Genomic DNA, 15,737 nt, shown 5'->3' on the forward strand with positions numbered 1-15,737 from the left:
TTGTCATATAATATAATATAATGTTATTTTCTAATTGCATGAATAAAGTATTATATACTCTATATTCATAATTTATAATTTAATAGGTCAAAATATAAAGATGAGCGGTAATTTAGAAGGATCATCTGATCATGTGGAAAATGAGTGTTCAACTGACAAAGTTTTTGATGAATCTTCGACAGTGTTAGGAACAATATTGGTAAGCATTATTATATAACAAGTTTTAAAGAAAATAATTTTAATTATTTTGTATATTTATAAAGTCTGTCCTTTATAATTTGAATTGTATCACAGATTCCTGTTCGAACAGCAATGAGGGAATCTTTTCCACTCAATGGTACCTATTTTCAAATTAATGAGGTAACTAATTTGGTTTTTTATTATTTGGAATAAAGCAATTATTTTATGTTTCATATATAAAACCGAATATATTGCTCGTATATATTATTAATTTAACATTGAATTATTATAGGTTTTTGCTGATGATGAAACTACTCAATGTCCGATTAAAGTTCCTACAAGTTTAATATGGATGTTAGAGAAACGAACTCTATATTGTGGATCTAGTACATCAGCAATATTTAAAGGTAAGTAAAAAAAAAAAAGCTTAAATTGCATTTTGCACCTTTTTTTTTTTTTTTTTTTTTTTTTTTTTTTTTTTTTTTTGTGCGTGTTGTTGTAATTACTAATTATGCTTGATGATTGTGAAATTCTGTTAAACTAGGTTTATTAGTGAAGGAGATCCAACGATGCTGTTGGGAAGGTATGTAATTATGAGATAATTGTATTATTAGTTGGGGTTGTTACAATATTTAAATTAACAAAGATAATTTGTTTATGTGATGTTAGGTTATATTTGTACAAGGGGGTTTAATCGGCAAACTCGAGCACCAAAGCCATTATCACCCAAATTTCATAATCGCTCACAAGTTAAGGGGAAATTGCAACAAGAAGATGAAGAAGATTATATATAATATGGAGCTGAGTACATTTGTATGATAACTCAAGTTGCATGTGTCTTTTCTTATCATCTTATGTTGTAAACATTTATTTATCAATTATTTGTAAATAGCATATTGTATAGTATAAATGCTTTTAAAGTTTTAATTCATTAGAAATTTAGAATTAGAAAGGAAAAAAAAATATCATATATTTAGCCACTAATTAATCTAGCAATTCACTCCTTTACTCCTTATCCTTAAATTAAGGTATTTGGTATGCTATGTCAGGAAAGATGCACACATAAACATAATTAACAATCACAAGCGAAAGCACGACGATCTCATTTTCTCGAATATGTTGTAGAATGAGAAATTACTACCAATCTTGAGCAAACATAATATGGACAACAAGTAAATATAAATAGCCCAGATGCAATAAAAATAAAGCACACCAGAAAAACCACAGGTACCATAAATCGGCACCAAGCCGTATCACTAATCAATAATAATAATGCTAGAGGCTCTACAACATCAAAGAACAAGTTTGGAACAACTCATTCTCCATATACACCACTAACAAGTGGATAAACGATAAATCCGATTGTTGATACGTAATACGTAGCATGGGATGGCATGAATGTTGTCTCAAAATTTGGAGTCGATCGAGCACCGTTTGACTATCTGATCGAGCTAAAATTGTAACAACTTATATGGAGGACTCAAATTTTTATATGGAGAAGCTAATTTTGCACAAATATTGTTGCAAATTGGTGGTGTTTTAATGCAAATGGGTCATTCTTTTTGGGACAAAGTTTTGCCAAATGGGTCATTTATTTTGGGACGGAATGAGTAAAAAAATAAAAAAATAATAATAAAATTGATTAACGCATCACATACCATACAAATTTCAAAGTTTCTTTTGGCTTTGAGTTAACTTTGGTTGTTGTCGTAAAAAAAAAAAATAAAAAAAAATTGGTTGTTCTTAAATTCTCCCACTCTATCTTTCAAAAAAAAAAAAAAAAAAAAAAAAAAAATTCTCCCACTCTAAAGTCTAAACTCTTACGGCATTTAAATTCATGCAATTTGATTGTTAACTCATTAAATAAACTCCTAATGAATCGAATTCGTTCATCTTTTACAACCCCAAGAATTCTTTTTTCAAATTACTGCACTAAATCTGCACTAATTCCTTCATCTTCAACTCCATTCAATCCTCCAACTGTTCCTCACTCAAAACCCAGCTTAAACCCCCTTTACAAATTCCTACCAGAAACTCAAAACCCTAGTAATTTAGTCAATCTCATTTGCTCTGCTGTCAAACAACCCAATTTCCAAACTACCCTTCTCACAAATCAATTGCAGGACCTCATTCCTCATTTGGGTACCCAAGAAATTTCAAGGGTTTTGCTTAGATGTCAATGTGAGTCTCAATCTGCTCTTATTTTCTTTAATTGGGTAAAAAATGATCTGGGTATTAAGCCAAATTGTCATAATTATTGTATTATTGTTCATATTTTGGTTTGGTCTCGGAAATTTGTACATGGAATGAAGTTACTGTCTGAATTGATTCGATTCAAGTCCGATGATGGTGAAATGATTGAAATTTTTAAGTGTTTGGTTTCATGTTCTGAGGATTGTAATTGGGACCCTGTTGTGTTTGATATGCTTATTAAGGCTTATTTGAAAGATGGTTTGATTAAGGAAGGTTATAGGGTGTTTAGGAAGATGGTTAAGTTAGGTTATGTGCCTCATGTTTTGGCTTTTAATTGCTTGTTAAGTGGACTTTCGAAGGCGGATTGTGTTGATGAATGTTGGAAACTTTACAAAGAGATGTGGAGGATTGGTATTAACCCGAATACGTGTACGTTTAATATTTTTACTCATGTGATGTGCAAGGACCGAAATGTGGACAAGGTAAATGAGTTCTTGGAGAAGATGGAGGAAGAAGGATTTGTGCCTGACCTTGTGACTTATAATACACTTATTGGTGGTTATTGCAAAGGTCGGAGGTTGGATGACGCGTTTTATCTGTATAAGATAATGTATAGGAGGGGTGTGGCTCCTGATATAGTTACCTACACTTCGTTGATGAATGGACTCTGTAAGATTGGAAAGTTGAAGGAAGCTCATGAGGTCTTCCATAGAATGGTTGATAGAGGATTGACTCCGGATATTATGTCGTATAATTCCCTTATCCATGGTTACTGCAAAGAAGGAAGGATGAAAAATTCAAGGCTCTTGCTTCATGATATGATTGGAAAGGGGATTCTACCAGATGCTTTCACCTGTCAGATTCTTGTTGAAGGATTTGTGAAAGCGGGTAGCTTGCATTCGTGTTTAAATATGGTTGTTGAGCTTAAAAGGTTTGGAGTAGCAATTTCTTGTGATATCTACAAGTACTTGGTCATCTCTTTGTGTCAGAAGAATCATCCATTTGCAGCTGTTAAACTTTTGGATAGAATGTTGGAAGACGGTCATGAGTCAGATGGGGAGATATATGATAAATTGATTAAATCGTTCTGTGATAGTGATCTCTTAGAAGAAGCATTGGTGCATAAAAATAAGATGCTGGAAAGGAAGGTCAATCCATGTTTAGCCATATATAAAAATCTAATAAGCTGCTTGTGCAGATTGAGAAGATGCTTGGAGGCAGAAGTTCTATTGCAAGAAATGGATTTATATGATCTTAAACCTGACAATGATATCTGCAGGGCTTTGGTATATGCATATTGTACAGAAAATAATTCTGATAAAGCTGAATCCTTGCTTCTTTCACTTGCTATGAAGTATCAGCTTTACGATACAGATAGTTATAATTCGCTTCTTAAGACTAGGAGTGAGGAAAGCAGCGCTGCTGAATTGATGGAATTACAGGATAAAATGTTGAAATTGGGCTTTGCACCCAATGGTTTAACTTGCAAGTATGTGCTTCAAGGACTGCAGAATGCTGTTATGAAGGACAAGGACAGCCTTCAAGCCTGCTGTCAGTAACAGTAGATGAAAATTATGAAGAAGTTTGTGTGTGCGCTTGATTTAAGCATCTTAAACTTAACAAAAATCCTATTATTTCATCATGTCCTTTGAATGATGGATGCTGATTGGAAATCTGAAGGTTGATATTATCGATTAACTTATCTTGAAGATTCCGAATTCTGAGACCACAAGGTGATCTTTTTTCTCTCTCCCTCTCTTCATTAACATCCCCACCAAAAAAAACTCCAAAAGCATTGCCTACTAACAATGTTTTGCATGGATTTATATGTTCGAAATATGAATCTGAGTTGCTGAACATATGAAAATTGTTGGAATTGGATGCTTCTGTATGATAAAGTGAATAATTGAATATGTGAGTATTTTCAAACTTGTTGCCCAGAAATTTGGGGAAGGCATGGTAAACTTTAAGGACATTTATGATCTTGGATTGAGCTTTTTATTCGCATTTCTGTTTTGAAATGCGTTGCTGTCCACTCTAATTTTTAGTTGAAACCTGAAGATGGACTTTTCTAAGTTGCTTTTCTTTGGTTTCCTTTTTATTCTGAGAGGAATGGTTTGTTGACTATGTTAAATTATTATAGAAATTGAGGAAATGCTGATATATTCTGGTTAATTATATGATGTTTTAATTGTATGGATTTGCTAGCGTAAGGCTACGAAGGAAGAATCCATTGTATGATTCATATCCCCCACCCTTTCCTTGATATACACAGTGATGTAGAGGTTATTTTCCCAACATGAAAATGTTTCATATTGTTCACCATGAAATTTACTGTTGTGCCAAGTTTTTTCTATCCACCCCTCTGCCATTTTTATTTGCATGTCTTGACATTTTTTACAGGTTGAGCCATGACTCATGGTAGTTTTGCATGTCTAGTTGGTTTGGCATCATGATGCATGTTATATTGCCTGCCCATACCTCATGATATACTGCCTATCTGTATCTGTATTTGATTTTAGAGTATGCAGTCAAGTAGTCAACCATATTATAATTTATGGCATGCCAATTGTTATGAATTAGCTAAAAGGTATATTTGTCTAATTCTCTTATTTAGGTGTTATAGATTAAAGCTTGGAGAATGAAGGTTTATCCCATAAACAGGGGATCTTAATCTTACATATTTTAATCTTTAACCTTTTGAAATAGTGAAAAGCCTATTATTATGTTTAGGATGTATAATCTCATTCATGTTACGCATTCACTATCTTGGTTCTCTTTCTCCCACCTCCCCCGTAGAAGAAGTGTATTGTTCTGTTTGGGGAAAACATTTTACTTCCGTTCTTTAAGGGACATAGCTGCTGTATGCAAATCCTGTGTCTGATCGTTTTTTCGAATTAAAAAAAAACTGATAAGGAATGAAGAATTTAACGTTTAATAAAATACTCTTTTGTCATCCTGTGCCTAATGTGTTTATGTTTACTTATCCCTGACACTGGGTTCTATTGTTAGTGTAGGCTTGTAGAGTCTGGTGCCAAATTGCCAACACAGTTTCTTAAGCTTTCCTTGTCTGTTGGGTCTTGACTTGCCAGTTCTCTCTGGTCATAGTTTTAGAATATGATGGTTGCCAAAGGTCTATATTATTAAAGAAACTATCTTTGCTAAGCTGCAATGTACATCATTATTACATACCGGATTGAAGTTATCATTTATCAATGTCAAGGATAATAGCAAAATATTGAATCATAATAACATAGATGACTATTAACAATCTAACCTGCACATATTTCATCCTTTGAATAATACACTGTATGTGCATGCTAGGGTATATCATTACCATGTTAGGTAGTAAAGATGTTGGCACTTCTAAAATTCTCAAAACAGATGGATAGTAATCTGTAGCTCACTGAAGGTATTGGTTAGGATACTTGCTAAAGTAGTTGAAGCATTAGTTTTAATAGAAATAAAAGTAGGTAATGCTGTAAGGGAGTATCCTTTGTAATCTTTTTTATATATCCTGACACATGGTTTAAAGTCTTTGAACCTATTCATAATCTCAAGCTATCCATCATTTTCCTATTCTCTATTTATAGTTAGAACTTTCCTTTTACAATATCCTAGGAGTATAGAAGACTGTGGTCCGAATTCCTTATGGGGTGAGGCTCAGTTCGAACGCGTCCTGCTGCAGAAACATCCTTGTTGATCGATGGTGCCTGACACTCTGACAGTTAAACTAATGCAGAGTATTGATGTATTTGAAAGCATTTTGGCAGTGCCTTTTACGTTCATTAGTAAACATATGAGTGCTTTTTTCAATAGTAAACATGTGTATTCACTAATTACTCAAAACTATATTTCAAGAAAAGTAATTACTACAAAGTATATATTTTTGGACATTCTACCACAGTGTATGCTGCTATTAATTCCAAACAAAGAGATGGAAGTTTTTGGCATATTGCTCTTTATATACTCGTTATGGGAGAAACCTAAAGATTATGATTTAGGTGCAGACACTAATTGCTCACATTGCTTTGTACTAGATAACCAAGAAAAAAGTATTTCAAAAATCTTTCCAGGCCGATACAACTTCTATCTAGAAATTCATCCCTTGATCTATTTATTGTTTAGAATCTTTACGTGCACCAATTATTTGTACTTAGCCAATAACCAATACCACCAGTCCACCATATCGACTTACCCAAGCAGTCAATCATAGTTTTGCTGCCAACAGCAGCTTACATGATCCAATTTTGGCAGTTCATTTGTAATTGAAATGAAGAGATGAAGAAGAGATTTTCTTGTGGAGTAAAAAATCATGTTATGAGTGTCAATTAGGTGCCTAGACTGCCTACATTTCTGACCTATGGCAAGAAACCAGGAAAGGGGTATGTGTCCAGGATTTATAAACTTCCTACAGTTTGGGCTTAAGGTTGGAGTGAAGAATTTGACTCTGTCTGGACTCAAGGGCTTGACATAGTGGACAATTGTACTTGCTGTTCGATATTTTATTTTTGTTTTTCTATTTTATAGATGGGATGATTGATGAGTTTCTATTTAAAAGTTGGAACTTTGTTTCTTCTTTTACTGTTTGCTGTGGCTACTTACTCAGCATGTACTCAGTAACAGAAATACTTTAGACTAATAGAGTTCCCATTTTACTAAGATAATGTGCTGCACTGTGAATTACATTTTCTGATATATCCAGTTATAACTACATATATGTTTGTCATTTACAGGCGCCACATAATTATATAAGTTGTGTGAACTTCAATCTAGTCAAAAATCTCTTCTGTAATTTGCATGACTGGATAGTTTTATGGCTCGGTCAGTGACAAAAATGATATACAAAGGTCACTCATATTAATGTAGTTCTCAAACACTAATTGCTGCAAAACTTTGCCCTCAATTAGACTCCAGAAGTCCTGAATTGTTATTCTAATTAATGTATTTATTTATTTATTTGGCTAAATCTTAAGCAATGGTGTTTTTCTTTGTCAAAATGATCTTACATTTGATAGTTCGTGCTTATGTAGTTGTTTGTAGCCTTGTAGGTTATGCTCAATTACACGGAAAACTAATGATGTTGTATTTGTAGGACTTAATTTGGTGATGCTTGGAGCATATTATTATATTGCTTCTCAAACATAAAGAGACATGCATTGCGTTATGGATGTTTAATTATGGGAATATGCCCAGCCCAGGGATCGGTTCACCACTGTAAAGGGAACATCTGTTGGTTGCGTAAGCGAGCTGGGAAAGTTTAATTGAAGGTGTTGCTTTCCTGAGAGTGGACTCTAACTGAGTATGATACCTGAGGAACTCCGCCTGGAGAGGAAGAATGCTTTTAGTAAGCCTTATTCTCCATTGACTTTTAACTATACTATAATTAGAAGCTGCGGGTCAACTTCTCATCCATATCTGATGCATCAATGACTCAATAATATATTTTTTTTCCGTTATCAAGACTCATTATATGGTGTTCCTTTTTCAATGCCTTGTCTAATTTGTGTACCTTCAAAAAAGACATCTTATCATCATTATATTAGGAATTAAAAGGCTGGACCCACTTTAATTTTTTGCATCAGATGAATAAAAACAGTCATCAGTCATCATGGAATAAACAAGCCATTTGTTTGCACTGAGAGTGTTCTCACTATCTTAGTCCAAAAATAATATCTCAGATTACTATATGGAGCAACACCCTCCATTTGATGCTTATATCTTCTTGAATGGAAGGACCAACTCTTGAGTTTTTCTTGCTGAAATGTTAGCAAAAGGTCCTAAATTCTTGAACGCTGAAACTAAATACTCTCCTGCTATTTTACCGCTGTCAAAAACCTTCTGTACTGTGTTGTATACTTGTATACAGTACTCTTTATTCCTTAATAATGGGTAGCATTTGATTGAGAATTACGACTTATAATAAAGAAATTGAGCTAAAACATCATAAATGTTCTTCATTAGATAAAAAATTACAATTTTGTTGCACCAATATAGTTCTGCATAGGATTTATTTTATAGTGATATGGAAAAGCACAAAATATGAACAATTAATTGTTGATTTAAAAAAAAAAAAATTTAACTGGTTGACTACTGCTGGGAAATTTTTTGGATAAAAACTTTTTTGCATCCTAACTTGTGTATTTCATGATGTTTTTTTTCCCTGTGCTACATGTTGCTTTTAACCTTCAAAAGAGGGACTTTCGGGAAAGATAATTTCTTAGATAAATTTGAGTTATTGTATAAAATAAATTCAGATACCAATTGCAACTAAAATAAGTTTGAATAAGATCAAATAGGCTTATATTTTTGCGAAATTAAGTAGTCTTAGGGCCTGTTCTCTTACGTTGAAATTCAGTTAAGTTCAGTTCAGTTCAGCTCAATTCAGTTCAGTTCAGTTCAGCTCAGCTCCTAATTTCCTTCTCTTATAAAATATTCAATTTAGTTCAGTTCAGTTCAGTTCAGCTGAGTTCAGTCAATGAGAACAGGCCCTTAGTATGCTTAGCGTAGGTACTTCGTATAACTTAATTCTTCCCTTGACTTGATTTTATTATTTCAGGAATGCGACTTTGTGATAAGCATGCACACTTAACTACAGTTTTGGGGTGTTGGCAATTGTTTCTAGAAGAACACCAGTGATCATATTTTCTGGTGAGTGGATGTTTACGTATCTAATTAGATAGAATGCTTTAATTTGTTGTCTCTTCCTATTCATGCAATCTTGATATATTATATTGTATACACCAGCTGATCTGTAATGGCATTTTGCGTCGTAATAATCTTTTTTAATGAGATGATTCTGGGCCTGCTAATTATGTTTTGACTATTGAGCTATCGAAATTCCTTAACTTGGGATGTGTCATGTGATTATACTGTCTAAATGCCTATTAAGACATTGTAGGTTTGTAGCTAGTCACCTTAGATTTGGTAGTATTGTCTGAGATTTATTATTCTGGAAAATTCAATACTCTGTTTAGCCTCTAAATGGGTGTTTTTATCCAAAGGTACCTGAGTGAGTTCTACATGCGAAAAGAAATATTTATTGATCTGTAGTCATGTACAAGAGCTAGCACCTTGCCTCCTAAAGACGCGCACCTTCACCTTGTACCTTGGTGCACCTCATGGCTCTTAAAACTAAGGCTGCACGTTCAGAAATCGTTATTGAGTCTTGCGAGTTTTGAAATAAGTATGTTTAATACAAGTAATAATTTGTTTAATACTCTGACTAAGTCTTGTATTGGACGGTATCACAATTGCTGTGAGAGTGGAGTGACTTAATGACACACTTATCTGTTTTTGACCTTCTTAATAAACAAATTAAATTCAATTTGTTTTACTTATATGTTTAACTTTGATGATATACGTATAATCCAACTTAATTTGTTTGGTAACTCTGGCTCATAATGTTTTTGTTAAAGTTTGTAATTCATCATTTTAGAGACATTCATGATTCTTGTTTAACTATAAGAAGTGTTTTGTACTTTTGTACTGCACATTGATGAAGTGGCTGAGTATGATTTAACTTTAATTGAATTGATGAATGTGTCATTTTATAATACTGGATTGAAAGATAGGTCAAGTAATAGATGCATTTATTGGCCACCGAAAGTTATAGAAGTACTTGTCAAAACTAGCCATAGTGATATATTCCGTACTTCCTTCCTTTATACTTCTGTGGTACATGTAATCAGTTTAACTTTCATGTCTGTCAAAATGTCAACTGCACAATTCTAGCGATTAATATCATCAACATACGGAGTAATATTTTTAGTAATAATCCAACTATAATTTAAATTACTATTAATTTTTGATTTTTTTTTTTTTGAAGGATTAATTTTTGATCTATTAGTTAAAGTAATTCCTAAAAAAAAAAAAAAAGTTAAAAGTATACTGAGGTTATCAAATAAATTATGCAAAGGTGAATTTGTCGCATGTATTGAAAAACTAATGAGGAAGACCTCCTGGTGCAGCCGAGGGGTCGTCTTGCATTCAGGGTGCGAGGTTCAAGCCTCGCCCCTGAACAAATCTCTTCCCCCTACCACTTAGGCATTGCTAGCTAGGGCTCCTGTGATAGAGGCCTCAGCCGGGGCCAAGTTAACCTTACCATAGTATTTAAGAAAAAGAAAAGGAAAAAAAAAGGTTTATTGAGAAACTCATGATTTAAATTGTAAACAATGAATAAGAATACATAAATTTTAGTTGGTAAAATATTAATATAAGAATTAGTTAGGGAAGAGTAGTATTAATAGTTTAGTCCTTGTCATTTTTATGCTGGTTATTTTCATTACTAAGTTAATGAGTAATATAATAATTAGTTAGGGAAGAGTAGGAAGGTCAAGGAATGGTAGTTTGGAGATTTAAATGTGAGGAGGTTGATGACTGATGAGAGTTAGTTAGAGTTATTGTAATAAATTTGGCTTCAGTTTTAAGTACTCCATTGTCTTAAAATGAAAAAAAGAGACTTTGGGAAATTCAATTGCCTTAAAAATTTGGCTTCAGTTTTAAGACAAATTCTTAGGCCATATTGTCAAGATAAGGAGAAGAGAAAAAGGGGGTGTTTGACTGAGAGATAGGCAAAAAGAGAGGTTTGATAAGTTCAAAACTTTGATAGAAGTGTTGTTGAGAGAGGTTTAATGTTTTTTTTTTTTTTTTTTTTTTTTTTTTTTTTTTTTTTTTTTTTTTTTTTTGAAATAAAGGTTTAATGGTTTTATAAAGAGAGATCAATTGTGGATGATTAATTTACTTAATTGGTTAAATTATCAAAAGGTGGTATCCAAGACTCGTGATCAATAAATTCGTCCATCTCATTATCCTTGTATGTAGCACTTTCTACACCATATTTTTTTTTTTGGAGTTTGCCCCATCCGATTCATTAGAGCTTAGCTCTGACTGCATTCAGATCCAACTCGGGTTACACATCTTGGCTTATGGTGGGTGAATCTCCCAATAAGAGTTTTCGGCTTAAGCAACATTAAGCTGCTTACCACTTGAACCAACTCTTGTTGGTTTTTCTACACCAAAACAAATGAACAAAGGTGTAGTACCCAACTTGTTCTGTTACCAAATACTTCGCCAAGTTAGAGTTGATGAAAACAAATGCTTTTTTTTAGGCAAAAGCTAACGAACGCCCTCGGGGCGTTGGATAAGCTAGCTAAAAGTTGAATGATTAAATTAAAATGAACATTAATTACATCGATCGATGTGTGATTTTGTCATGCTTTTCCAAATTAATACCACTTTAAACAATATTTTAAAGGATTATTCAACGTCCCGGGAGCGTTCATTAACAAGATTTTTTTTTAAGTACTCTAATTTGACGAAGTATTTGGTATGCAACCCTAAGCTAGTTGTCGTCCACATGACCAAGTACTAGGGTATGGTTGTTAATTTGTTACTCCCTCCGTTTTTAAATACTTGTTTCACTTTTCATTTGCAGCCGTTTTTAAATACTTGCTTCATTTTCTTATTTGGAAAGATTTTACAATAATTAATTAATTTCTCTCACCTAGTGGACCCAATATATATTCTCTCTCTTCTCCAATTTTCTCCACTACTTTTGCCTTTTATATTTTTTTTATTTTTCCACCAACCCCACTACCTTCATATTTTATTGCTTTTCCTAATTTCTTCTAAAACTCCGCGCATGGAAAAATGGAGCAAGTATTTAAAAACAGAGGGAGTATATTGTTATTTTCTAAGAAAGACAGGAATTAAATCATCTCATCAGCTTGGGAATGTAACCTTTTATGCCAGAGTTTGAACTACTGCAGTAAGTAAATAGCCGTTGTACAATCCACAGTTTGTTTGTACCTATCTACTACTCCCTATCATTAAATTGACTTGACATAACTTCCCAACTGTTCTTATATATAGTTGACTTCATTAATAACCTCCTTTTTAAAAATATTTCAACTACCTGGATGTAAGTTTCTCTGCATGGCTTTCATCACTAAATTTTCCCTTCTTGTTTAGACCACTTATTAATTTTCTCGTACTTCCCTTCTTTAATTCCTTCTTAAATTCCTTATCTCATACCGCCCCGCCCATCTCTACTCTTGGTATGTGTTTCTCCGTATTACTCAAACCTTTTATATCAAAACACGTACCTTTATTGAATACTCGCCTTTACGGCCTTTAGTAGATACTCGATTCTTCATACTTTATTTTGGATCTACAATATGATATAACCTTCGTAAAAGGGTTTTCATTTAGGTCCTATTCTTTGGAATTACTTAGCCGCATTTTTAAATCTATTGGATAAAGGTATTTGATTGCAAGGGATGGATGAGGAAGATTTTTGTGAATGACTATAAGAAATAAACACTTTTGATTCATGTAGCTGACCCCAATTATGGGATAAAAGCTTTGATCGATTGATTTATTAAATTTATTGCAGTTCAGCTTAGTTCAAGTGCCATAGCATTTGGTTATGTGACTACTTCACTCTAACCTTCTCATATGCATATCCAATGCATTAAGGGCCTAGGGCTAGGTTCTTAACAAAGGCCTTTTGGTGGAGTTATTTATTTATTTATTTATTTATTTTATTTGGGGGGGGGGGTGTTAATAAACAAAAACCCTTGTTACTTACTCCAATAGCCCACAAGGACACTTGGGGTTAAACTTATAAATATGTTAGCAAACACTAACAATTATATCAAAATGTGAATTATTTGATGATCCTCAGTGAAATATTCGAGGAGAAAGGTACACAAACTAGATTACTAGAACTAACCCAAATATTGAGGTAGATTTCATCCTGTTTATGCAAGATTCTTTAAGGAATTGATAGCGAGTCTCCAATAATGATTCCTTTTAAAAGAATGTCATCCAGCTCCTCCAAAAGCATAGCTTTAGCTATTACAACCTCTCTTTCACTTCTTATGGCATCTGGTTTTAGTGTAAGCAGGATTCCCACGAAAAAGGGCTGCGGTTCCTAAGGTTTTACTTTTTCTCAAGGATACCTTTCCTCGAGGGACTACCTTGTCTTTATGAGGATTGACACTATGGTTAATTATTTCGTTCTTTGATTGTGTGATTAGTGTAAAATTTTGTTCAAGAAAGGATTCAATTAACATCAAGTTGACAGTTCTTGCCCCCTTGATATAATTCATCGTTACCTTTTGATGTTTTTGTTCAATTTTGGGATCATATATTTAAAGAGAATATAGGGCTACATATAAGCATTAAATTTATGCTTGAAAATCGTAAAAAGTTCAAAAATCATAAAATATATAAACACTAATTACACTGATTTACGCGTGTTTTTGTCATGAATTCTTAATTTTATACAATTTTCAAGAGTAAATTTAATGCTTATATATAGCCCTTAGGGCTACATATAGCATTACCCATATAAATATAATTATCTATAAAGTCAAATTTTAAAATATTTTTCCTAAGAAAATAGGGATGCGGCTGTTCAATGCCTACCATGGGACTACATAGGTTGGCCCGTGGATGTACTAAATAGATTAATTAATAAAATAAGGGCTATTAATTATACATCAGTTTCCTGGGAAAAAAAAAAAAAAAAAAATCCTCTAGTTTTTCACAAGAGGAAAAATCCATGAAACCATTGAAACCCTTAGCTTTTTACCTGAATTAACCATCTTTTTATAACAGAGGTTAAATATTTTCACAAACTAATCTATATTCTAATTAAAATATTCATGTTTAAGTCATAAAATTAGCTAATACACTTCATAAATTACACTTTTATGGCTTATGATGCTGAGTGTAAATGTAGTCCAAGTGAACTTCTGAAACCATTCTTCTCTTCAAGCACTCTTCATCTCCATTCCCACAAATCTCTAATCCCATCAACTCCTGAAAATGGTTATAAAACAATAATTATCATGCATTAGTTTTTTTAACTTCTAACAAATAAGATTCAAATTTGTAAAACTTGTAAAAAAAGAAAAAACAAGGTAACTTTTAGTTAAAGCTTACATCTATGGAATCTTTGTCTTCTAACTTCGGAAATGAAACTTCAGTCGAGATTGGATGATTTTGCTCATCTTTGTGCTTGAGTTCCAGTAGACGAGCGGATGTTCTTGGAAGAGATAGGCCAAGGAGGAGAAGTAAAATAGAATAGGAGATAAATTTGTGCATCATGTAGTTGACTATTTAGTTTATGATGATAATCTTGTGTATGTGTGTTCTAGAGAGAGAAAGAGAGGAAAAAAAGACAAAAAGATAGAGTTCCTTAATTGTTTTTTGGGGAAGAAATAAAGAAGAAATTTGAGTTCTCTTTGAGTTGAGCAAAATGAAGGAAGTTGGAAAATGAGGGTGGCAGATGAAAGGGGACATGAAGCATTTAAATACATGCTACAATCTATGTTAGTCACATGTAGCCACCCTTAAATAAAGAAGGTACAGAACCGCAAAACTTGGACCCCATGCATGCATTATTATCATTGGAGTGCCTAATTACCTAATAATTATGTACCTAATGGGAGCAAAATTGATAAAGACTTATTTAAGTAAGGCCCTGTTCTTTTGAGCTTCTGGGTAGAGCACAACAGAGCAAATTTCAGCAAAGAAGAGCCGAGCAGAGCAGATTTCATTATTATTGTTATTATTAATAATATTGTTATTATTATTATTATTATTATTATTTATTTTTATTATTCAATATTAATATTTAATAATATTATTATTATTAAATATTAATTTTTATTATTATTTAATTATTATTATTTAATAATATTTATTTATTTAAATATTAAGTATATTATAATACTTCAATATTAAGTATTATTTTTAAGCAGGGCAGAGCAGAACAGAGTAGAGCGGAGCAGATTTCAGCAGAGCAGTATATTATAATACTTCAATATTAAGTATTATTTTTAAGCAGGACAGAGCAGAACAGAACAGAGTAGAGCAGAGCAGATTTCAGCAGAGCAGTGCAGAGCAGAGCAGCTCTAAAGAATGGGGCCTAAGCGGTGTCAAAAACTAAACTATATCCAATCTAAATAGAAAGTGACATGATTCAAATTTGACTTGCATGGGCATAAATATTATATAACATGTCTCAAATTTAAATTACACACGACCTCACAAACCTGACTCGTTTAATAATTTTAACTTATTAATGTCAAACCTAAATTATTTCGATGTTGCATATATAATTGGTTTTGTCATTACCTCATATAACCGTGTTTGGTCCTCAAAATGCTTGAAAAATTTTTAACTTGATTTTTTACATATACAATATGTTGATAATATGATTTATCTTCATTAAAGATAGTCGTGTCCAACACATGAACATATACTCGCAATTGATATAAGTTCTTGTATCCAAGTAAAATGAGACCACTTTGCTCAAATTGAATATTCAAGATACTTGGTTGGACGTAAAA

At 32.7% G+C, this 15,737-nt stretch overlaps 2 protein-coding genes and 1 long non-coding RNA gene across 3 annotated transcripts; 2 read left to right on the forward strand and 1 right to left on the reverse strand.

Annotated features, from left to right (window-relative positions):
- The first annotated feature begins 90 nt into the window (after positions 1 to 90).
- Positions 91 to 1,155, forward strand: LOC145559935 (RRM in demeter (DUF1985)). Its single transcript, XM_081621209.1, has 5 exons — positions 91 to 199; positions 295 to 360; positions 473 to 587; positions 725 to 763; positions 850 to 1,155. Exons 1-5 carry the CDS (start codon positions 101 to 103, stop codon positions 972 to 974), a joined length of 444 nt encoding a protein of 147 aa, XP_081477335.1. The 5' UTR covers positions 91 to 100; the 3' UTR covers positions 975 to 1,155.
- An 890-nt stretch (positions 1,156 to 2,045) lies between these two features.
- LOC145557773 (uncharacterized) lies at positions 2,046 to 9,668 on the forward strand (the record flags this gene model as incomplete). Its single annotated transcript, XM_081618950.1, has 4 exons — positions 2,046 to 4,106; positions 7,469 to 7,720; positions 8,933 to 9,024; positions 9,378 to 9,668. A coding segment is annotated over one exon (1,887 nt), but the record flags the coding sequence as incomplete, so codon positions are not given.
- A 4,275-nt stretch (positions 9,669 to 13,943) lies between these two features.
- Positions 13,944 to 14,723, reverse strand: LOC145559936 (uncharacterized). Its single transcript, XR_014093036.1, has 2 exons — positions 14,326 to 14,723; positions 13,944 to 14,202 (listed from the first exon to the last, which is right to left on the reverse strand). It is a non-coding gene; the product is annotated as an uncharacterized LOC145559936 (long non-coding RNA).
- Positions 14,724 to 15,737: the final 1,014 nt, after the last annotated feature.

Source organism: Chenopodium album, chromosome 9 (genome assembly GCF_948465745.1).
Source record: "Chenopodium album chromosome 9, dcCheAlbu1.1, whole genome shotgun sequence".
NCBI lineage: Eukaryota > Viridiplantae > Streptophyta > Magnoliopsida > Caryophyllales > Amaranthaceae > Chenopodium > Chenopodium album.